Source organism: Sceloporus occidentalis, unplaced genomic scaffold (genome assembly GCF_023333645.1).
Source record: "Sceloporus occidentalis isolate IW3139 unplaced genomic scaffold, rSceOcc1.0.p SCAF_12, whole genome shotgun sequence".
NCBI lineage: Eukaryota > Metazoa > Chordata > Lepidosauria > Squamata > Phrynosomatidae > Sceloporus > Sceloporus occidentalis.
Genome location: NW_028316992.1, coordinates 22,404,390 through 22,429,331, shown reverse-complemented (window position 1 = coordinate 22,429,331; position 24,942 = coordinate 22,404,390). Strand labels below are relative to the sequence as shown.

Sequence of the window (24,942 nt, the reverse complement as noted above, 5' to 3'; positions counted from 1 at the left end):
AGCTCACTCATATGATCAATTGACTACTCTAAACCACTTAGGGGAAAAGTAGCTTCTAGTGACTGTAATCATTGTGAACTTTTAATTCATTTTTCCTGTTCCACTAATATCCTAATGGTGGCTGCTAAATTACATAGATTTGTGGTTAACAATGTAGTACATATAAAATGCTGTATCTACATTAAACAGATTATCTTTCTTAATGGCCATTTTAAAACTAATATTTAGACAGCTAAGCTTCTTTATTTTCTACCAGGTTGCTGCTGAATTGGCTGCTAAAGAAGAAGAAGAAAAGAAAAGAAAGGGCAGAAAGAAGGGTAAAAAAGAAAAGAAAGAAAAGGGGAAAAAGAAAAAGAAAGGAAAAGAAGTGAAGAAACCAAAAAAGAAAGAGGAGGCAAGGGATTCTGAAGCACATATTTAACAAATTCTGGGCTCAATCCAATATGCTCTGATCGTAGGATAAATATCTGTGTGTGGACCTATGCTACACTTCATATACCCTCCCTCTGGTTTACTGTGAATCTCTTGAAGCCACTCTATATGGGCATTCCATTCCATTTAGGTAAGTAGGCAGGATTGAAGAAGCATTTGGCTACATCTCCATATCCAGACATGCAGTGATTGTTACAGCACTGAGCTCCTGGTGAATCCCAGAAGATCTCAGTGGTAATGTCTCATGTCTGGCTAGGAGGATACAGTCAGATACTTGTTGCACAGCAAAGAATGGCCTTGCAAAGCAAGGGGCTTTGTGTACAGCAGAGGGAGGAAGTGAATATCAACCCCCACAGAGCCCCCAAAAGGACACCCAGACTTTAAAGGAACCTTTATGTGCCCATGTCCCTAACATATTTCTGGTCTCATGTTAAATCATCTTAATTATGTGTATTTGTACTATGTAGTTTAATGATCAGGAGGACATCTGGTTGATTTGAGCCAATTCAGTATTTTTAGTGAAATGTTTTTGGGGGAAAATGATTTATGCCCATTGTGGAAATTTGGTCATTTGAGACTATTTAGATTCTTACTCAATAGCTAGGAATAAGGCCTATTTAAATGGTCTCTTTCTTGTGGTACTACATGATCTCATCACTGAAACCTCTAGCATGATGGAATAAAGTTGTACTACTAACTTGTTTCCTGGTACTGTCAGAGAAAGTGATAGAAACTTTTCCCATACTGCTCCAGAGTCTTTCTGAATATGCTGCCAAATCTGATGATTTTGTGGCTTGTAAAACCTAATCTAGAGATCCTTCCAAGCCTGTTCACCAGCTCCACCATTTATAATAGCTTCATTATTGTCCCAATGCTTCTAGATGGTTCAAGCATTAGAATTACACCAGTGGATTCTTAATGAGTAGTGAGAACAGACCCTTTTCCAGAAATAAGGGCTGCCATGGTGATTATTAAGAGCATAAGGTATCTGCAGCGTGGCTTGGGTCTGTTGAGCCTCTCTGACACATTTCTCCTAACCTGTGTGTAGAGGCTGACCCTGTACATTTACATTGCCCATTTCATTTAAATTGAGTGAAAAGGCTATATTAACTAAGCTGTGCATTCAGTTTTTAAACAGCTGTTGTTCTCTTTCTATTTCACACAGACGTTACTGACAAACATTGTTGACAACACAGACCCAGAGTCCAAATACAAAACACGCAAAACATGCATAATGTTGAGCTTCAAGTCAGCAGTCATCTTACACTCTGGAGAATAATTCCCATTGAGTTCAGTGGTTAATTCTCCTTTTATACATACCTCCTAGCTGCCCTCTATGCAAAGGTTAGACATTTTAGAAGTCTTGCTTTGGCTTCAGTCAAAGGCTTTTCCTCAACCTAATGGGGAAAGGAGAAGGGAGAGTTAACTCTTCCTTTTCCAGCTGTACCCTTCCCCAGTTGCTTCTCTACTTCCACAGTGATTAATCTTATCCAAAAGCATCCACTAGCTTTTTCTCAGTAGATGCTCAGAATTACAAGTCATTTTTATATAACTAGCAGATTAAGATCCACTTCCTCAGATACATAATGGAGGGCAATATTCAAGGCTTGGGAGTACAGATACATAGATGTTCGGTGGGAACAATTGTTGGCTAACAACCATCAAAGAGGTAGGTTTAGCATAAATAAAATGATATTTGTAAACTAATATGTAAGACTTTTAGACTTTTAACTCCCACTACACTGTTAATGAAATAGGTTGTGCTTTCTGGAAAGTTTGTTCTGTTCAGTTCAGTTTTTTTAAGAAAAAATATTTTTGACTATACAGACGATTGCAGTGAAAACTAAAATTTGGGAACATATTCCAGTTTTGCTGTCTCACTTGAAATTCCTTTGTTCTGCCAAATTCGCATTGAGATCAGTGACAGACTGTCCTGAGAGACAGAGGCCAAAGGGTTCTGACACATTCTTCCCATTTTTGATGCTAAAATCTACATCCATCTGTTTTCTCGTGTAGAGATGACCCTATTCATCATGTGTAAATTGCAAAGGAGCATTGCTATGAGTATAACACAAAAAATGACCAAATTGATGCATGTTAACATTGTAGGTGGCATGGTTAAAGGACCTGCAATAGTGTGCCAGAGCTGGCATATACTTTAGTAGCAGAGTCTGATCTCAGTCTTTCCATCTGTGTAGTATAGTCTACTTTAGCTGATTTATATTTGGGAGGCTAACTGTAAGCAAATGCATGCCTTCCACTGTAAAAGGGAAGTATTTTGTTCAGAATGTATTCTATCTGAGGAATGGTCTCATCAATATGTGTGGTTTGAGTGGAAGCTCTGATGGGAGCTGTAGGTGACAACTAATGACATTCATTATTTTTTTGTTTTACATCTTGATTGTAATAGGTTTTCCCCCAATACCATTTTGTCTTGTCAATGGATGATTTTTGTAGTTTAAGAAATGTATGCTGTAAATTCACGTATTTTGAATCTGTCTAGTAAATTTTCTTTCTATAGTTGTCACTTTGACAAAGTTATCCAAACTTTTGGTAGCATTTGTGCCAGTGCCCAAATTGTAATGCTTAGGCAGTAGTATATGATAAAGCTTGCCTATCTTGTACACCTCCTCCTAAAGAGTAGGTGGGCTCCTATTGTGAAAGATATGCTCTGGTTGTATCCATGTGATAACCTACAATTTGAAAAGCATTACAAAAACAAACAAAAAAAGAGTTAGCCAGATGCTTTATGATGAGTTGAATATTCCCTTGCCTCCCAGTTTGTGTCAGATGATGTGTCAGCTAAAGCTTTCCAAACACCTGTCAGGATTAGCCACACAGAAAGCATATTAACATTAGCTGGTGAAAGATCTTAGCATCCTTACAATACATGGAATCAAAGCACCAATGCTCAAAAAAGAGTGAACAGAAGTTTTTTTATGCAATTACAGTATAGGGTATACCGATATCAGCCATTTGTGATATTAATAACAATTTTGTAAACCCAGCTTTCATTTTAATGCATTGTATTTCTAATTTGATTATATCATTATTTAATTTGGTAAATCAAGGAAGAAGAAGAAGGATGGAAAATGTCCCCTAGTAATTTTCTCCCAATAATGGAAGAAGGAAACAACAAATACAAAGGCAAGTAAAAGAGCTTGAGATTATAAACTTGCCTATCACACTTTATTATTATAACCTAACCATTCTAAAATGAAATTGTAGAGTGAATCTTCAAACCCTAACAGATACCAAATGGAACAAATTTCTCAATGTTCCTTACCTTAGGGCTTGTTTACCATATTATGTAAACAAGGTGCTAGAAATACAAATGGTAAAAATGGTAAATTAACATGCTTTCATGGTGAGGATGCATGCTTCATTAGATATTTTTAATAGCATTTTAAAGATTTATGTTCAAAATGTGTGGCTGGGGATTTCAGAGCTATTTAACAGGATATGGTGTGGTGGATTTCTTCATCAAAAGATTCAATTTATCATGAAGACTTGATGGAGGAGTGGGAGTTAATTTCTTTCAATCTAACTGAAAGCAGATGTGTCCTTATTTCTAGAAGCTGAGAAGGTAGCTATGTTTTTCAAAAGTAAACTTGGAATGTCTCCTGTTCCGTAGCTTAATAAATATAGATAGATAGATTAAGGGAAGCCAGCCAAATCAACTGCAACTTACCAGTTCCATGACAGTCCAGCAGGTGCTCACTAATCCTGCTGTATTTGTTGTTGGAGCGGAGGGGCTACATGCACAAATGTGCATGCATACATGCACATACTGGCTACAATCCAACATTCCCTCATGCAGCAAAACTGTCCTATGTGGTGATATACTATACAAGCTTTACATAAACTGTGTAAAATAGCTACGTTGTGCAACACATGCCAATATTTTAGTGCTATCACATAATGTACAATACATGAGATGTAGCGCAGTGCAAAATATAGAATGCACAAGCACAATGCAGAGTATAGGATGCACAGTCACAGTGGATAATGAACAACCACAACATGTAATTGCACATCACACAACTTGAAGAGACAAGGCACAGAGGAACATGCTGTCTGTGCAACTCCACTTCTGCCACTGTCAACTGCATACATCTGTTGACCAGTGATAAATTTTTGGTCCAGTATGCATAGCATGACTTATGCATGCATGTGTTGTCAACACAGTGCCAACCTGTGTCTTTTCTCCCTTGCTCGTTTCATTCTCTCTTTCTCTGTCACACACACATACATAGACACTTCAGCATGCAAAGATGGAAAGATTTCAATCCCCTCCCTGCCCAAAGATTTAATTCTGGTCCTTAGGATATTTTTTTCTCCAACTTTGATTAAAAGCCAAATAATGTTATGGCATCAATAGACAGCAAAATCAATTAAGAAATAAAGATCTGCTAAACATTAAAAGCATAGAACAAGTATTCCTGTCTACAGACTTTTATTCTTAACCTGACAAACTGGGAAAGAGAAAAGAGGAAGGAAGTGAAGAAGCTAAAACATATTCTCTGTGTTCCATTTTTAAAATATAGCTTCAAGTAATAAAACTTAAAATTCAGATTTTTCTCTATTTTCAGCATTTAATGTAAACTAAATCCAGACCAGGACTAGCCTTGCTAGTCAGTGTAAACAGAGTATCCTTAAACTTCTGGCCTTGTCATTTAACTAGGGAAGGAACATGTGTTTTCATATTTCACTGAACTGTTTTTAACCTGTCTTCTAAAATTAGAACACAACTATGGACTTGCCAGGCAAAAGTCGCTAGTTGATTTCTCCTTAGAGAAATGGTATCATTATTCAAGTTACATAAGTATAATAAATAAGTTGTTTCTTAAAAACAACAGTGTGGTCATTCTATGGATAATTAATAACCAGGGCCTAAAGCCTGTGTGAAAAAATAACACTTGAAACCTGTTGACCCATCCAGGAAAGCATTTAAGAATCACAAACTATATAATGGCCTTATTCCCCATAGGACAACATTCTGAACTCTGGTATAACCTGGATAAAGGTGCCTTTCTGAATAGTGCAGGCCAGTTTTCTTTGCTGAAATATGTAAAGGAATCCATCATGCTATTTGAAAAATTAAGAGTAATTTGAGGAAATTAATATCTTTCCATCTTCCTCCATCTTTAGTTTCTGATGAGAACTATTCAATAAACATTTGCTGCAAAACTGCAAAGAGTATCAGAGTGAATTCCTACAAGTCAAATATCATTTCAGTCTAAAACCTGAAACATTTTGCACTGTGCCTATTGAGTGATATCAAGTAATTCCATTTACATAGGCTGCTGACAGCAAGAGTTTATTCTTTCTGTTAGTATAATATATGAGCAAGGTCTCATTTAATCACTTCCCTCCTCTCATTTTTTAAACATCTCACCTCTCTGCAGCAGTGTGGAGAAGAACCTCCTATTTGAACCCTGTGTAAGAAGGTACAGTTTGCAATACTTTTCAACAAGCATCACCTCCTGAGGCTCCAGGTGCATTTTTGCAGCTGCATTATTTTAAAATAGCTTTGGGAGGTTTTCCTCTGAGGTATTCCGTTGTATAGCGTCTTGTAGAATTCTACTTAAAAACCCTGGTTGTTTTTGATAAGCTAATGGCACTGGCAAACAGCTCTTTTTCATTTCTTCCAAACTGTCATGTCACCCCCAGATCAAGTCATCCATTCCAAAAATAGGGGCAGTAATGTTTAGAACTGGCCAGATGACCCTTTTGTGCTTTACTGCAGTGTGCTGGCTTGTCTTAGGTCGTGCCCTTTCCCATTACATGGATCTAAATGAATAATTCAGTATCATGAGAAATGATGCAGAAATACAAACACATTTTGCCTGTACAAAGCTGCAGTGACTCCTAGCCAGCACATAGAACACTGTGAATCTGGCCTGCTGCATTCAGAACTTGTTCGTAACATATCATTATAGCAGCTGCTGCACATCAAGTGAAGAGGAGAAATACCTTGTACTACATTTCTTCCTAGCGTTATGAGTGAAGCTTGGTCAGAGACATTAGTGGGAAACTTTACTTGATTTAGTTTTTTGTGGGTTTTTCGGGCTATGTGGCCATGTTCTAGAAGAGTTTCTTCCTGACGTTTTGCCAGCATCTGTGGCTGGCATCTTCAGAGAAGATCGTCAATTCTCTGAAGATGTCAGCCACAGATGCTGGCAAAGTGTCAGGAAGAAACTCTTCTAGAACATGGCCACAAAACCCACAAAAAACTATGGATCCTGGCCATGAAAGCCTTTGACTTCACATTTACTTGATTTGACACTATTGAGTGTACTGTTCCAAGGCCATTTGCAAGCCTGTTCAAAGGAATGCAAGCAAGAAATAGCACAGTCTTTCATTACTCTTAGCACCAGCACCCAAAGATGTCATTATAATTTCTAAGCTCTAACTGTGAAAGCAATATACAATTTAATAAAACAATTAAATAATTCTTATTTTATATAATACTTATCCTTTATAACAACAAGAACAATATAAACATTAAAAAACAAAATCAAAGTATTTTTTCATGTAGGAAACTAGTTATTATAAAATGCCACAAGTCTCCTTGAACTCCGATTCAAACAGACACTGTACATTCTACCTTTGTCTTAATCTAGCTGGAAGGTCATTTTATAAAGAAGTTTAAAGGGTTTTCCAATTTCATCTGTTCTGCTGGAAAAATTTTAAAAAGAATTCTAACCATCATTTATTTTGTACCTGTAATGGAATAACAATAGCCATTGTTCATTCACTCTCGCAGCTGAAATTTAAGACTTCACTCATTACAGTCAAGTTTGATTTTTCCATTTCAGAAGGTTGGTTCATACATTAAAGCTGATTGAAGTTGTAAAAGCCTGTTACCACATATTAGCAGTATAAACATCAGTGTAAAGCTGTGCTCTTTTTGAAAGAAAAACAAAAAGCCATTCTCTTTTCCAAGTGTTTCCTCTCTTCTCTCGTGGATTACAGATGTTTGGCAGAACAGAGACGAGGCATGGAACTTCTCACAGGAGTATGACCCAGAACTGATCAAAGAAGAAAAGAGAAAAGAAGTAGAAGAAGAGATCAGAGTCCAGGTGAACTTACACTAGAAGGCCACATATAACAAACAGTGGCTGTGGTCAGAGAAGATTTCTGCACAGAAGGAAATGTTTATCAGACATATGCATAAATTAGCATCAGTCTGCCTTTACCCATTGATTCTAAACTGAAAAATAAATGAATTATAATTATCTGAGGGTGTGTTTGCATAAAGATTTGAAATGGGGAAAAAAGAGAACCTCTAGGCCTTGATGTGAAGTTTTAACATCAGGAATTTGATGTGACTAATTTCCTTTTCCCTCTTTCTATGGTTTCATTTCACTTATCAAAAGTTATCTTGCTTAAGTAAATGAGACTCTGAACATTCTTTCTATTGTCATAATAATAAGCATGTATGTAGCATTATATATCTATAATATACAGGCAACCCCTCCCGATTTGCAGGGCATCCATCCTGCCCCATTGTGAATCCAGAAAAACACAAATATTCAAGTTGACATTGGTCATAATGGCCACGCACTCCTGGTGCACCCGCCATTTTATCCTTTCCCACTTGTCATCCGTGAAGGAACAAGACTGTGGACTCCAAGTCTGCAAATCAGGAGGGACAAATGTGTATCTATGTATATCTATCATAGGCATTAATGTGCCTCAGTTTGCTTCTTCCTTCTTTTGGGGGCTGGTGGAAGAACTGGAAAGCATAGCTTCAGTAATGTAATCTCATATCACTGGTTTCCTCTTTTCCCCAGCCATCACTAATGATCCTGTAATTAAAATATATTAACTTATCAATTTCCATTTTCTGTGTTATGGGTCATTGCTGGAGGCTGGAGCAGGAAAATGTGGGCTCAAAGTGGTGCTACGTGTTGTTGAATGGGTCTGACCTAACCCCCTACAAACACGTACACAAACAGACACACACATACTTACTTTGTGTTTATGATTTTGAACTTTCCTGCTTTTTGATATCATTCTGCCAACTGTGCCAATTGATATCATTCTGCCATTGACTCTACCCATTGTGACAAGGGTTCCACTTTCACATGGAATCACCTGCAATCAGCTGCCCTGTCTCCTGCCCCAACAGTTTCAACTAGCACCAGCTGCCTCTGGGACTTGGTCAACAGTGATGTTGTCATTGCTGCATAATAGCATCTAGAATCTGTGTGTGGTAGCAGAAAGACTTCCTAAGATGCAGATCTGTATTAAAGTAAGAGTGTATACTTAGGAATATCTGAGATCAAGTACAAAAGTCCATCAGAATGACTTTCTAAAACTAGTCAAGAATCTAGCTAATTCTGGAATTCTCGAACTGGCATTTTTATTCTGCCTGTAAATATCTCATGATGTTATAATATTTTACAGGTCCTAATCCTTCTTCCCAAGCACATGGCAAACACAAAAATACTCATGTCAAAATGGAATGATTGTGTAGGCATGTTTGCCTTTATGCACAGTGCATGTTTTGTATTCATTCATTGCAGGATCTGTTTTCAAGCATTGGTCCAGATTTTATGTGTATATCTGCCCAAACAGGTCGATGAATTAATGCGTCAGGAATTAAAGAACCTAAAGTTAGCTGTAGACAGAGAGACAGAGAAAACGGGCAAAAAGGGCAGAAAAGGAAAGGTAAGTATATCTTTATAACTTCTATATCAGGAGTTGTGTTAACCAGTTGATATTATTGTGGATATTATTGATGCCATTTTAGCAACACAAACAATTACTTGCACAAGATGTTTTTGTAATCATCAGTTTGATGCCGTGTTCTTTCTCAGATCAGGCTGCTGCCATGCTGCAGAATTAATGCAGTTCGACATCCAGGATTACATAGGGTGAGCCAGAATAGTTAAAGCAATGTCAAACTGCATTAATTATGCAGTGTGGCAGCAGCCTGGATTGTACAATGTATACATGCAAAAGGTGCCAGATCATTCCCAGCATCTTCAAGGATGTTTGGAAAAACCCTGTGTTAAGTATGAATAACTGTGTTGTACTGAGCTAGAGAGACCAATAATCTGATCATGACCAGTGGTCATGTGAATAGACTACATATATGAAGAGCTTTGTTCTGAAGCCAGGGACATAATAAAAGAAGAATGCATAAAGACACTTCCAACAGACCAAAGGAAAGTGAAGAAACCATGGATGATAGATAAAACACTACAAGCAATAAAGGGCCTCATTCCCACTTACAAATAAATCACTTTGCGATCCAAATCAATTGATCAGTTCAGCAGCAGAGCATGGTTCACACTATATTTGCACCAATCACATTTTCTTGCTGTAAAATAAAATAAAACAACCCACTTGTAGTTCACATTGACAAATAAATCAATTCAGTTTAAACTGTTCCCTGCGGGAGTCTCTCAAAATAACCTACTTGTAGTTCACATTGGCAAATGAATTGGTTCAATTTGAAGCATTTTCAGTGGGATTCTCCTCTGTCCATCACTATAATCGCATTTACATACTTCCATGCGAGGGCTGAACGGTGGGTGAACACAGATTCTTAGTTTCCGCTTTCCCCACCTGCCAACACCTTATCACATCATAGGAAATTGATTCTGATCCTTATCTTCTCCACACTGATACTGAATCGATTGGTAAATTCGATTCTTGAAATCAATTCCAATCCGCATCTGGTTCACACTTGTGCAGAATTGATTTATCCAAAAAGATGCGGAAAAAAATCAGCATCAAAAAGACACAGGTTAAATGGGTCTAGCAGATGGCCCCCCCTCTGAATTGCTTCAGCAATTCAGCTCAAGTTAAATTGATCTGTCGCCTATAGTGCTTCCAGCTGTCCACTAGCTAAATGATTCTAATATTAGTGTTGTAACTTCTCCAACCTACCTGGGCTTATGGGGCTCCTATTCTACCTAAAACTAAAGTAATGTTGGACTTTATAATTTGTTTATCAGCTGCACTGGCTTCCACTAACTAAGGCCCGTTACAGACCACCCAAAAGGGGCGGTCTCAGGCCGCTGCCGGTTGCAGCATGGAGGAGCCGCAGCAGCCAAACCGCGCGACTCCTCCGCGCTGCAAAAAAGGAGTGCGAAAATAATGCTCCTTCTGGCAACCCGGAAGAGACGTCACAAGTGCCAAAGCGCGCACTCGCAACGTCTCTTCTGGGTTGGGACGTGCGGAGGCAGAGCGTCCGCTACGTCAAGATGGTGGCGCCCATCTGTATAGGGCGCCGCAATCTTGACGTATCGGTTACGCGCGAGGGGCAAGGCGCGTCCAGAAGCGCCGCCCCTCGCGCGTAATCGCGGCGCCTCTTAGGCCCGTCTGTAACGCGCCTTAGGGGCCCAATTTATAGTGCTTTTATTAACCTTTAAAACTCTTAGCAGCTGAGATGAAGGTTATCTGAAAGATCACCTTCTCCTATATTTATTTACCTGGCCTTATGATCCCCTTCAGAGGCCTTGGTTTGAAAGCTCCACCACAAAATGGAGTAAGATGTCTAGATACCAGAAGAAAGGATCTTCTTAGTAGTGGAGCCTTAGCTCAGAAAAACCTCCTCAAATTGTCTTTTTAGCCCCAGATAAATGGGTTAACCTGTGTCTGCACAGTGCGTCTTTCAGAACATTCTGTAGCACTCTAAAGTGTTTTAGTTGTATTTATATTTTTATGGAACATTTTCAAACTGGATGCTTGAATCCGTGTATAAAAAATGTGTGTATAAGAAGGGCTGACTGTAGTTTGTCAATGTTGGCAATGAAGCCATGCTAGTCCTTGGAGCTACTTAATCTCGCTGGCTTCTTTTAAAAAGTGCGTTGAGTGTCAAAATCACAGGATGGCATAGGCACCTAAGATGCTTCCAGTGCTTGGGAAAGCCCTTGTAGTTGCTTCCTGTGCATGTTGTTCTGCATTATGCCACAAGCAAGACACAATGGGGAACTTTCTGAAAACTCTCCTGTATGAACAGGCCTTGAAGCCTCAGGAGCCTGTATCTTGGTATTGACCCTCAACTTCGAAGGCAAGGGAGCTGGAGTCTTGACATCGACCAGTACAGGCTAAGTCAGCCCAAGGCTAAACGTTCCTTGGCAGAATCTATCAGCATACCTGCAACACAAAATGTTGATACTGAGCATTCACAACCTCCAATTCCAGGCAGATCTCTTGATGTCAAGATGCAGTTTTTATCAAAACATAAGCATTAGAAGAAGAATCTTTTGAAGGAACACAATTCTCTTTCTCAACCGTCTTCTCAATCTGCCATAGAGGTGACTGAATCACCTAAGGCCTCCACTTCTCTTCAAGTTGCATCAGAAATCACTTTCCGTGAACGTGCAGTCTCTCCTTTGCCAGCTTCTCCAAAACAGTGCACTGTGGTCACTGTAACCATGACTGTTTAAGATCAAGGCTCTGAAGGAGAAATCCTGGAATCCTCACCAGTCATATGGATAATGGCTTTTCCTTCTCCTGTCCAGGCTCCCACTCATTGGATGCCAGCAGCATTTTCACATCATCAGTGTTGACACCACTCTTGGTCCCACTCTCACTCAGTGTCACAGTCTGACACCTCCTCTTATCAAAGATACTACTGACAAAGACATTATCAATGTTGTCATCATGGGGGTGGTCAGGGCTGTAGGTATCATTGCCAATACATGTACAGTAACTCCTAATCCCCCTCCTATGATTCGTGTTACTTTTGAGGAGCTCATCAGACTGTGATGAGGAGCTGCTTGGAGCAGTATACTTGCCACTATAAGAATGAAGACTATCCATCTCATCACTCAGGACACAGTCAGTACCATACATTACCATATTTACTTCCATTCAACAAGGTGAGAGAGTGGAGGACCAATCATCCCGTGACGTTGCATCAACTTCCTGGCATAAACATGCTTAGTCACAAACTTGGCACAAACCTTCTAGATAGCCTACGACTATCCCCACTCAAGATGTTACTATGAAGAGCAAGGACAAGATTCTTCCCTCGACTTTGACTGCCACATTTCCGAAGGAACTGCTGCTGTAGACTGCATGCCTTAATGAGTTTGGCTAATTCAGCTTTGGGTTACGATTCAAACTTGGCAATTCTTCCAACAAAAAAATCGCTAGCCATCTCCTTGGGTGCTTTGGATCCTTCTCCTACTAATGATGTCAAGGTCTTTGTAGACCAAATGTTACAAATGACCAAATTCCTATAAATCCAGGTGCAACATTAACACACTCCTATTGAAGACCTGGTATTCCACCATGTACAGGAACAGACCACAACCCCAACAGCTCTACTGATGCTTCCCTACTTGATGAAGGTCATACAGAAAACTTGGTCAACCCCTTCCTCGATTCCTTCCACCTTAAGGAAACTAGAAACACTCTACTGTGTCAATGACTTGGGCATTCCTCCCCTTGGACAGCATCCAAAACCTAATTCAGTTGTTGTCAATGCTGCCCAGTCAAAGGCTTGCTGATGCCTGCATTCTACACTTGCAGACAAGGAGGGCAAGAAGCTAGACTTGATGGGGAGAAAGCTTTATTCTTCAGCTGCCCTGATTTGAGAATTTCAAATTACCTTACTTGAGGCATACAATAAGCTTTTGTGGGACAACACCTCAGTAGCTGAAGTTCCATCCTCTTGATCACTCTCCTTCTCAAACACATGACAGCCTATCCCCACTGTATCACGAACGGCTTCCTTTGTTCCACAACTGACTCAAAGAATACCATCCAACATGGAGTGATGTCACCTTGGATATGTGGATGCTCAACATCATGAGGAGAGTCTGAGCAAAATTTTCACAAGGAAAATCCAGATGGCAAAAAGAGAGCCAGAGATTTTACAAACACAAACCTTTCACTGATGAATTCATAACATCAAGATGTGCCATCCTCCAAACTTAGACCCCCCCCCTATTTTATTCTGTAGGGGAATGGTAGGGGGGAAAGATACAAGTAAACAAGCAAGAAGACTGTTGCTAATTGACTATTTGGGGGGTAATTATCATGATTTAATAGTTTTGATTATCTTTCATTAAATATATTGTTTTATATTAATCTGGAAATTTGCAAAAAAAAATTCAACAGAACACAAGGCATGAAATAGAGCATGTAGGAAAGCCACAAATATTTTCTTTGTCTCTACTCAGTCCCTGGCAGTTCGTTTGTTTGTTGTTGCTTTATAAAACTTTATCTTAATTAAAAAGGTTCCCCACTATACATTACACTGTATTTTTTAAAAAACTTTTGAATTACTCTAGTGGAGAAATTGCCTTCAGGAAGCTAACAGTTGGCCCATATGCCGAACATATGTCCATTGTCTGTTTTAAGCAGAAATAACTTAATCTCTATGATGTGAACATTATTAACATGGGAAGAGGTAATGGGTTATTTCTGGAGACCCTCAAGTAAAATTTAGGGAGGGGAGGGGAGGGGAGGGGAGGGGAGGGGAGGGGAGGGGGAAGAAACGTATGATATATACCATTGGTTAATATCCTCACATTATTTGCTCTGTTAAACTACACAGTACTGCATTATGTATACCATATAATGCTATGATCTCATATGGCATATCTATCTAACTATCTATCTATGTTGTTAAATTCTAGCTTGATCTTAAATTTTAATAAGATATATGTTCTGACAGTGTTGACATCCATTTAACCATGGAATCTAATGTTGTATCAATGGGGCTTCTGTGCACTGTTTGACTGGTATTAGTTACTCAAGCCATATTACATAGAATATTCTCTGTAATATCAAGATATCACTACAGTTGTCCACATCTAAAGTGTGTTGCTAATCTGCATGTCTCTGCTAATGGAAATGTTGTGGCTCATCTTCCATCATAATATAAACAGCCTAGAACTGGTTTCCTTCAAGATCATTTATGGTTCTGAAGGGGCCATCAGATTAGAGTGATGAAACATGTTGCATAGCTCCCAGTGAAATTGTGCAATTTGTCATTTGCAGTCACGTCAATTTCAACTTAGGGAAACCCTATGAATGATAAACCTCCAAGATCCCTGGCCATCAACTCAGGTCTTGCAAACTGAGGATTGTGGCTTATCACAGCTGCTAAGTATCTAATGAGCGTTTCTGAGCAAGCCTCTTGGGACGCCGGAGGCACACCCTTTCTGATCTCCTCTGGCTGAAAGTAGGAATCTCAATGCTTTGCTGCTCTATGTCTCCCAAGTCTGGAACTTCTACTGGGGCAAGACTGGGCTGCTGAGCCCCAGGCTCCACTGGAGAAGATCCCACAGAGCTAGGGTCTGGCTGAGCCAAATCCACTGGGGCTGGGAGAGCAGAGCTGGGACCTGGCAGGGCAGAACTAGGGCCTGGCACAGCCTCAGGTTCCTCCTGTACCTGAGAAGCCGAGTCCTCCTCCGAGTCCTCTGAGTCCTCCTCATGGCTGGCAATGTTCCTATATGTTCCTATATATATATATGTTCCTATAGTTACTGCAGTCTTTTGTGTCTTTTTTGTGGATGGGAATATATGGGTTTGTATATTGATTGTTTCCAGTTTGTTGTACACCATTTTGTTTCCCATATTTGTTGGCATATATTAGTTAACACATGTGGAATGTAGCAGTTCAGTTGGAATACAACTGTTCCTGGTGATTTACTTTCCAATTTAGCTGCCTCACAAGTATGCCAATGTCTATGTGTCCCATTTCTTGGTTTGTATTTTTTAATTTCCCTGATTCATTTTTTTTCTTATTCCTTTTTCTTATTACATACATTGTGAAGCTTTAGACGTTTATTTGATTTTTGTGCATGTCAGCAGCTGAACGTCCTTTCTGCTTGAGTCCAACTGCATTAGCCCCAGTGCTAGTCATACTTGTTCTCTGCTCTTCCCCAGTAGCTGGTTGAGTGCCTTCCTACCTGGGAACCTCCTCTTCTGGAACTTCATCTTGTTTCATTTTGGATTGTCTCCTCAGAAGGTTTCTGTGATGAAAGATTTTCAAGTGGGGGTTCACCATTGCCTCCTTCTGCGCAGTACTAAGAAGCATTAGCTGTCTGTGAAAAATCCTCTGCCAGTGTCATTCACCACTACTTCTGCCCATTAGTTGTTGGGCTCCTTTGCCCTAATATTTCCATCAAATGTTATGCTGGGATAAAAAATAAATAGGCATTACCTCTTTCCAATTTGTTGAGTCTGAACATTCCACAGACACCACTCAAGGCATTCATCTTATTAGCAGATTATTCCAGGATTCTCAGCGCTCATGCTCTGGGCTTCCTTTGGCCTCCTTCAGTAGCTGTTGCTTCCTCCCCTTGCCTCCTCTGGTCTCTTCTGGCATCTGCTGCTTCTTCCTTTGCCTCCTGCACCTTGCCCCCCTTTGCCTCCTTCAGCAGCCTCCACTTTGTCCTCCTTTTCCCTGGAGCAGCTCTGGTTGCCACCTTTCTTCCCTTCACAGATGGAGGGACACATAGACGGATCTACCACCATCACTACTACTGTTTCTACAATTGCAGCTAGTACTGTTTCAACCTCTAGTGTAGCAAACATATGGGGAGGCCTGGGATACTCACATTGAATACTAGCTGAGCTATCCTGAAATTGCTGGGTGGATGACTGTGCAATATTGGCTTAACAAGAAAATACAGTACATGCTTATGTGCACACACATGCAACAGGAATTAGAGTTAAGTGGATCTCCAGTTTTATTTTATTTTTAAAAAAGTCTGGTACCAGGTGTCAGGAAACATTAGACTATTATAAACAAAGTACAAACAGTTTTTGTTTTCTGTATAGGAAAGAGAACAGTCTTAGATGCTGTTGAAATTTTAAAGTCTTTTGTAAACTTTTACAAGATGGAAAAGTACAGTATTGCCTTTGCTAACTATTGCCATTTATGATCCTTAGAAAAAGAAAAAAGGTAAAAAGGGTGGAAGGAAGAAAAAAGCTAAGAAGGAGAAAGATCTGACTCCTGACAGGTAAAAATGCACCTGCTCCTCTGAGATTCACACTGACACCTCTCTCTCTCTTTTTCTATCTCTTTCTCTCTCTCTGGCTTTGTTCCAATACAAAAGAGAGTCAAAGTTGGTATGCATAAGCCTGAGCCTGGTCGCTCCAATCTCTTGGCAATTATGTGGAGAATCTAACATTGGTTTCTTTTAAAATGGGTGTAATATAGAGGAAATTTAGGCACAGAAATGTCAGCCACCAATTTGTAGATAGTTCATTTCAGGTTATAGGTGCTATGGGGCTTATCTTGTGTATTTTTATCATGTGTCTTATGGTTCTTTGAAGAATTGTCATTAAATTTTATTCTTTGTGGCAGCTGTAGAAACAACTGGTAGTTACAGATACCTGTCAAATTTTTCCATCTGTTTTTAACATCTCTGAAATAGGACACGACCAGTTTTTCTACAGTAACTAAACAAAGCAACATTTCTTTTTCTACTTAAAAGCAAATCATAAAGTATTAAAACTAGCATAAACTCCTGCTGTTGTCACTTGGATTGTTGTACCCTGGTCTGACCACAGGAAGGTTAATGTAGATTTTATCACCAGCTGTTCTGGAGCAGGGTTGTAGGAGATTGAGGGTTCTCAGGGTTAAAGTATTAGGATTCTTTTATTAGTAGGGTAAATGGCCATTTACTGCCCCCCCCCCCCTCAGCTTTTGTATTCTCTCTGAACGGTAGCTGTAATCCTCACAGTAGCTAGGTATGCGGTAGATTTTCGCAGCAACTATATAGTATTGTAATGCAAACTATTTCGGGATGGGATGGTCCTGAAAAAAGCAGATAAAGACAAATTTAGAGTTCTAAAAGCTATGCCCCTGTTGTGATGAGAGCAGTTACAATTAATCTGTTGATGGGGGTCAAGAAAGCTGCCTTGCTAAAGGCATGTTAAAGCTCTGGAGTGTTGTCCTATGCATGTTTACTTAGAAATTAGTCCCACTATTTTCCAAAGTGGTTATTCCTAGATATGCATTCATGGGATTGTAATTTTTATGCTGTATTTTCCCAATATGAAAATGTCATTATTGCAAATAAATTGTCAGTTTTACCCATGTAAGGATATTTTGAAAATTTACAATTGGAGAGGTGTTTTGTTTGTTTTTAAGAAAGTATGTGGCATTGGCTGCAAACCAGGTTCTCTACTTAATTATGCATTTTTGTTTAGAACCATTGATTCTCTCTACCAGGAGCTCGTAGAAGAAAAGATATTAATAAAACCTAAGAAAGTAAAGCTCAGCGATTATGTGGGTAAAGTATAAACTTTTTATGACAGTATAGAAGTGCATCATGACATTTCAGAATTACATTTAATGTTTGTCACTTACATACAATATTATGAGACCTGCCTTGAGCATCTGAGACAGAGCAACAAACAGGATCATTTGTTTTAATGTTGCTGATTCCAAATAGAATAATTAATCTGTGCAGAAGAATGCAGTCAAAATAAATCCAGATCTTGTTCTTTACCATGCATGGTATAATCTGCAGCCTTTATATTTTCTGATACATTTTGTTTTTACAACTGGCAAGTGCCAAACACAAAATTAAGGCTTGTTTCTAGTAACATTTTTCTATCCATATTTTTAAAACTGTTTCTTGGGAAGCAGCTGCTAAATGGCTAAAATGCATTTATCACATCTGCAAAGGTTAGCTACTTGCAGGAGACACATATATTTCAAAGACTGCTTCAGAAACCTTGCAAGAAGTTTCTCTCATGGTTATATCTGACCCCTTTTCATTAGAATAATACTGACACCAGACATATCCTGACTGAACCCCTCGTGTACTTTAAAAACCTGGGTAGAGAAAAGTAGCTTCAAAAACAGACCTAAATATTGAAGAATGAAAGCATTTTTCCAAAAATCTAATTTTTTCCCTCTTACTTTTGCATCAGGCAGGCTGCCATGGAATGGGCAGATTGTTCTTGCCAAAGGTCTGAACTGTTGCTTTCGAAATTAGGCCAAGGGCCTTGTGCAGCACTAAGGCTGCAAGTTCTCTAAAACCAAAACTTCTAAATTTGGAAAAGGGTAGCAGAAATAAAACTGAGCTGGGCAGAAGAGTAAGAACTGGTCCTCAATAGTCTAAACATAGGAAAGCTGAAGTAAAGTTAGAGAAAGAGGTGTAAGAGAAGGCCTCTACGGTGCTCCCCACCCAATGGTATTAAGTATCATATAGCCTTCAGACATAGTGGTTCCTTAAGCCATCCCAGCTAATGAGGAACTGTCAGAATAACCCATGAAGAGGAAAGCCCATAACGTGCTACTGCATGCAGCCTGTAGCTAGATGAATAGTGGAATGCTCATTGTTGAGGCTCCTGTTCAGACAGACAGGCATCAATTCAATTTTCCAGGAGTGCCTACCAACTCCCTTAGTGAGCATTCTTTGCTCTTTGGGTAAATTTATCTTTCATTAGGATGTTTTTTTCCCTAAGATGATAATACATTATTACATTTTAAACTCAGATTTCTTCCTTGTAGGTGAATGCAGCTATCTGGGGACTACACTTCGTCAGCTGAACATAGAACCAATGCCCTCTCTCATAGATGTCAAACAGCTCATAGCACTCTATGGAATATTGCCACTAGGTAAGATCACACAAGAATCTGCCAGAGGGCAAAATACCACATTTTGTTTCATATTAGACTCACCTGTTTTTACCAGCTATGACAGTGCTGGATTGATTTGGGTTGAAAGCATTTTGCAGAATTCTTTTTCAATTAGGTATTCTAAGCCAAGAAAGTTTTAATAGCATACTTAAAAGAGGTGTATGCCTGCTATTGTGTTTGACTATCATTTCTTTGCCATTTTTGTTTGCATGTTAACTGTTTGGAAACTGCAGCATATAAAACAATGTCAGTGACGGAGAATAATAGAAAATACAAGCTCCAGTGATTCGATTTAATCAAGTTAGGGGAAGGGCAAAGGCTGCAATTTACCTTTTTACAAGCCAGCTAATGTATCTTGCTATTAAACAATGGAAGCATTTGTGGAATTAGTCAAAGTTCATTTCATATATCAGAGAGAGTGCTTTTAATTGTCCTTGTCATTTTAAATATTAGAAATTATTTATAACAATCTGCCATGGTTATTTCCTTAAAAGTACCTACTCCATAGTATGTTGTTTAAATATAATTGCAGAATAACATTCTTAAACATAGACCATTGATCTCTCTTTTTTAGGTGTGGTTTTCTGTTATTGTACTACCTTTTCCGTTTGGGAGAGTATAGGAGAAAAAAGTTTCCATTAAATTAGACGGTATCCATACTTAGTCAGATTTTGATTGCTGTCATCCTGTCTCCAAAACACAACTGAACCAAAAAAGAAGGGGAAATGCTAAATTCTAATGACAAATAGTACTACTACTACTAATAATAATAATGTAAATTTCCTTGCTGTCTGTCTTATTCAGTTAGGAAGCAAAAACTGAGCAGCACCCAATAAAATCTACAGAAGAAACTGGAACACATCTCAAGGTGCTCAATGGGTTAATAATTTATTGATTAAAAAGCCCAACATGTTCCAGCCTGTATATGTTCTCAAAGTATTTCTTCAAGGGCTACATTAAAAATCAAGAGAGACAACACAGAAATACATAATTTTACAGTGCATGAAATCATTATTACATTTGTACACTGCCTATGTCCTTCAGAGGGATATAAGCTTCAGAAATTTCTAAAGCAAAAACTCTCATACCATTTACAGTATCAAAAAAACCCGACAACTAAGGCTGGAGGTTTTTGCTTTTATGTCAGCAGATGCGGGGTTGCTAAATAATATTCAAGGATACGTCAGTGTAACAATGAAGGACATGGGAATCAGACAACTCAAGAGGAAGTGTGCAATAGTGGGAGGAGATCAGGATTCTCTTTCATGCTTTGGGGTGCCAAAAATTTTAATTTTAAAATCCACACTCTTTTTTCGTTAAAGTTCTCTCACCAATAGTTTTGCCTTTTCTAAAGGTCAACATCTCAGAGCTGTTGTACAGTGATGTTGTTCCAAGAAATAAGTCGCTGAAGGATCACCTGGTTTTGTTGTTGTTGTTTCTTTGTTTCATAGGTTAAAAAGGTGTACTGGGGGGTTTCCACATAAATTCTTTCACATAATTTTTTTGGTAATTGCTTTGAATGGCATAGATAAAAAAACTACTGCTGCAGTTATATGACATGCACCTTTCTGAGGCAATTCTGTGAAAAGGGACCTATAGTTGAAATCCAACTCTGTTACATTTGATTGGACTTTTGCAAATTGCTTGATGAGATAGGCCTAGAAAAGAAAAGGATATGTGGTTTATCAGACCTGTTATCATTTTCTGTGTGTGATATAAATACCTAAGATTAAATTAATCATGAGAGACATCAAGTGAGCATTGTATTTTCTGATATAATTGACTCTCCAAATAGATGAATGTTTATTTGTTAGTGTAAAGTTCTGAAAGCTTTGAGAGCTTTTTCAGAGCAAGAAAAAGATGGTTAATTTTATTTTTAATGTCTGTGGTTGATGATGTATGCACTGGCAACATTTTCAGCAACTAATATTAAAATAAAAGAGATTTTTTTTATAAATTCCACATTTTTATTCAAAACTTAAATAATGAAAAGATTCATATTCTTATACAGTGGACCCTTGTTATATGCTGGGGTTTGGTTCCAAGGTCTCCCATGTATAACAAAACCCATGGATACTCAAGTCCCATTAAATATAGTGACATAGCAAAATGGTGTCCCTTATAAAAAATGGAAAATCAAGGTTTGATATTTGAAATTTATACTTTTTTGGAATATTTTCAAACCGTGGATGCTTGAATCCATGTATAAAAATTCTGTGTATAAGAAGGGCTGACTGTACACCTAAAAATAACACAAGTATAAATGTAAGCAAACTACATATTTGCTAAAGCAAAATCTTGTGAATTCCTTTCATCAAAATTGCTAAAGTGCTGATTTGATTGCTTTTCTAAAGCTTTTGGAGAGCCACCTGTCTCATTTTTTCCCTGACATTAATGGCTAAATCTTATTGTATGCTTATTCATGAGTTTAATTGAGCTTATTCCAAATAAACACACATAGAGTGGGGCCTGTAGTACTTCTCTTTGGAAATATGAACTGGATTTGCTGCAGCTTTGAGTCAGCAGTCCTTCACATGAGAACAAGTTGCTTAATATTTCGAATGCATTTGAAGTCATTGTGTTCTGTGTATGTGGTTAAGATTTATGTTCGATATGAAACTGAGAATCTTACTATCTCCTGTTTCACATTGTGCCATGACCCAGTTCATATATACTAAAGCCAGTGAATTTTTGCTTAGGGAAACAAATCATGCATTCTGAAACCCATATGTCAAAGCATACTCTCTCTTTCAAAAGATCTATTTCTTCTCAGCCTGTGGGGCCCATCTTACAGCTTTCCTGATTCGCACTATTTTAAAATATATATATATTATTTATCTGCTGCCTTCTCCCAAATTTAATCCAAGGTAGCTCACAGTAAAGGTCATATGTAAGCTGTGGGCAGAAAAAAAACCCCTTGGAACCTAAAGTCATCTCAATTTGAATAAGCCCATTAAATCAATAGGATTTACTATACATAAATGTTAGTTTAACAGATTCTCATTGATTCACTGTGTCTACTCTAAATGAGAATAACAGTTGGAATTATGCTATAGTTAGATGCTCCAAATACCAAAGGAAAAGTTAAACTATTGTATGCCCTTTGATTACAAAGAACTGGATGGTTAAATATATTCTCTCCTACTGAAATCAATAAAGCCTAACACATACCTTTATGTAGAACAAGGTTTGTATGGGGACAGCTAATTTATCTTCTGCTTGTCAGCTTTCTAAATTTTACCATAATTTAGATTTTTAAAAAGTTATTTTTTAAAAAAAAAAAAAGTTCAATTTGAGTTCTTGTGTTGGAAGTAAAGACTATATCATTGCAATGTTAAGATGTTCTCAGCCCCATTAATCTGTTGCATCTAGCCTGAGGCTTTACCTCCATTTATGGGCAATTAAAAGTAAAATTGTCCATTGTACTTCCATAGGTTCTCAATCTGTACACGAGAAAGCTCCTCTTGTGAAGGCTTTGCTCTTGGCTGGACCAGTAGGTGTGGGGAAAAAGATGCTTATCCATGCACTGTGCACTGAAACAGGAGCCAATCTTTTCAATTTATCGGCAGCTAACATTGCAGGAAAATACCCTGGCAAGCCTGGTCTGCAGTTGATGCTTCACATGGTTTTTAAGGTGAGACAAGGAGTGGCTTTTAATTTATCTTTTCCCTGTAAATATACACAAGCCTGTATTTTAGTTATATGTTAAGGTGAAATCTAATTGCTAATCTGAGCTAGACTGGACCGATTGAATCAAGGGTTAATCAACACTTGATTGATATATTTGATTGAAATCTTGTTTTTATTCTAGATGGGATTAACATTCAGTTCAGGCCTAGGAATGTTATCCTCTATTCAAAAAAGATAATTGTTATCTAATGTGAAGTTGAAGGCTTTCATGGCTGGCATCCATAGTTTTTTGTGGGGGTTTTGGGGCTATGTGGCCATGTTCAGATTCTCTGAATGTGCCAACCACACATGCAGGGAAACATCAGCCCCAAAACCCTAATTATTATCTAATTTATTTGAAATGTTCTTGTGTAATACATAGTAAAAAAGATATAGTAACAATAATAATGGTTTAAAAAATAGATTACATTGCTCACATTGTTGTTATTTTCAGTCTCTTCAAGTTGACTCTGTCTCATAGTGACCCTATCAAAGGATTTTCTTGGCAAGATTTAGTCAGAGAAGGTTTGTCATTGCCATCCTCTTGGGCTGACGGAGTGTGACTTGTCCAAGATCATCCTTCACCTTGGGGTGGGTTTCCATGGTTGGGCAAAGATTCAAAACCGTGTCTCTCACAATCCTATTTCATCACTCAGACCACTACACCATACAATAACACATACGTACAATTAGCATGCAATATAAAAGAACATATAGGTATGTGATAGGCATCAAGTACAGTGATTCCTTCTTTTACATGGGGGATCCGTTCTGGACCCCCCTGCGTAAAAAAAATTCCGCGTATGCTTGAGCCCAATTAGAAGTATGGGGCTCATGCTTGCGGCAGCATGGCACCACGCACACGCCACAGGCACCCGCGTCATTACTCCTTCTAGTGCATGGCGCCACTTCTTCCTTCACTGTTTTCAGCATATGCTGAAAGCAGCGTATAATGTGCCCACGTATGATGCGGGTGCATTGTATTTTAAAAGATTGAAAGCCGTGCACCACACCAGTTCCTACCACTCACAACGCACTTCCCAATTTTATTTTTTATCTTTCATCTTGTTGAAATCTTTAAAATACTAGATGCCTGTCACATACCTATGTCTTTATTGTATGTTAAATACATATATTTCTTTTTTCATACTTCTTTTAAATAGCACTCCTATTCATACTTTGTTGTTGTGGTTGCTGTTGTGTGCCTTTAAGTCATTTCCGAGCTATGGTGACCCTAAAGTGAACCTATCATGGGGTTTTCTTGGCAAGATTTGTTCAGAGGACACTCCGGAGGCTGAGAGCATGTGACTTGCCTAAGGTCACCCAGTGGTTTTTCATGGCCAAGTTGGGTACTGGTCTTCAAGGTTGTAGTTCAACACTCAAACCACTACACCATGCTGGCTCTCTAGTCATACTTACACAGGAGTAACACAAATGGACCTCAACTGGACTTATTTCTGAATAGACAGAAGCTGAATAGATAGTTGTTGCCTGTGTTTTGTTTTAACACAGAGGTGGGCAACTTGCAGCCCTCCAGATATTGTTGAATTTCCGCTCCCTGCAGCCTTAGCCAGCATAGCCAATAGTGAGAGGTTATGGAAGTTGCTGTCCAAAAATATCGGGGGGGGGGGGGCACATGTTGCCCATCCCTCTTTTAAGAGATAGCTTATTTGAACACAAGTAAGGAATTCTTACTATTCAACCAGAATTCGTTATTCAAAGGCATCCAGTCTCGGCAGAGCCCTAGCTCTCTCTAAGATGGTTCAATTGCCCTGCATCATCTCAGGCTATAAATGGGATAGACAACATTGTCTAACAGATTCATCAGTGACATTAATTCTCTCATTGAAATCACCAAGTCCAAAGAGTAACTACAAATAATGTATTTGCTGGAGCAATGTTTTCAATATATGCTATCACCTCTCTAGAATTAGCTAAATGAGCAGAGCAATCTTAACAGCAGAGGAAGGGGCACAAAGTGGCAGATCAAAAGCCCTCAATTTGTGCTGGCAGGTATAGAAAATGGGAAAGGTTTTCTCTTTGTTCCAGTCATTTTGGTTTCCTTTATTCCTCTTCCCTTCTCATTGCTTTGTTTGGCATTGCTGAAAGTCCTGATTTTGATTTCATTGGTATAGCTGAGGGACCCAATCAAGATTGTAACCAGAAATTTTGAAATGAAGTCTGCTGCATATAATGAGGTTGACTGAGCATAGTTAAATGAAAAATAGCTGAAGTTTTATTTTGAAATGCATTATGAA

At 38.6% G+C, this 24,942-nt stretch overlaps 1 protein-coding gene across 2 annotated transcripts in view; it reads left to right on the top strand.

Annotated features, from left to right (window-relative positions):
- DRC11 (dynein regulatory complex subunit 11) overlaps window positions 1-24,942 on the top strand; it is an 85,260-nt gene that overhangs the window by 49,370 nt on the left and 10,948 nt on the right. For both annotated transcript variants that reach the window (XM_089477823.1, XM_089477822.1), the window contains exons 9-16: window positions 257-394; window positions 3,504-3,579; window positions 7,411-7,517; window positions 9,019-9,111; window positions 16,309-16,379; window positions 17,575-17,657; window positions 18,887-18,994; window positions 22,450-22,649. In XM_089477823.1, the coding sequence (XP_089333949.1) occupies window positions 257-394; window positions 3,504-3,579; window positions 7,411-7,517; window positions 9,019-9,111; window positions 16,309-16,379; window positions 17,575-17,657; window positions 18,887-18,994; window positions 22,450-22,649 (876 nt within the window). The remainder of the gene's footprint in view (window positions 1-256; window positions 395-3,503; window positions 3,580-7,410; window positions 7,518-9,018; window positions 9,112-16,308; window positions 16,380-17,574; window positions 17,658-18,886; window positions 18,995-22,449; window positions 22,650-24,942) is intronic.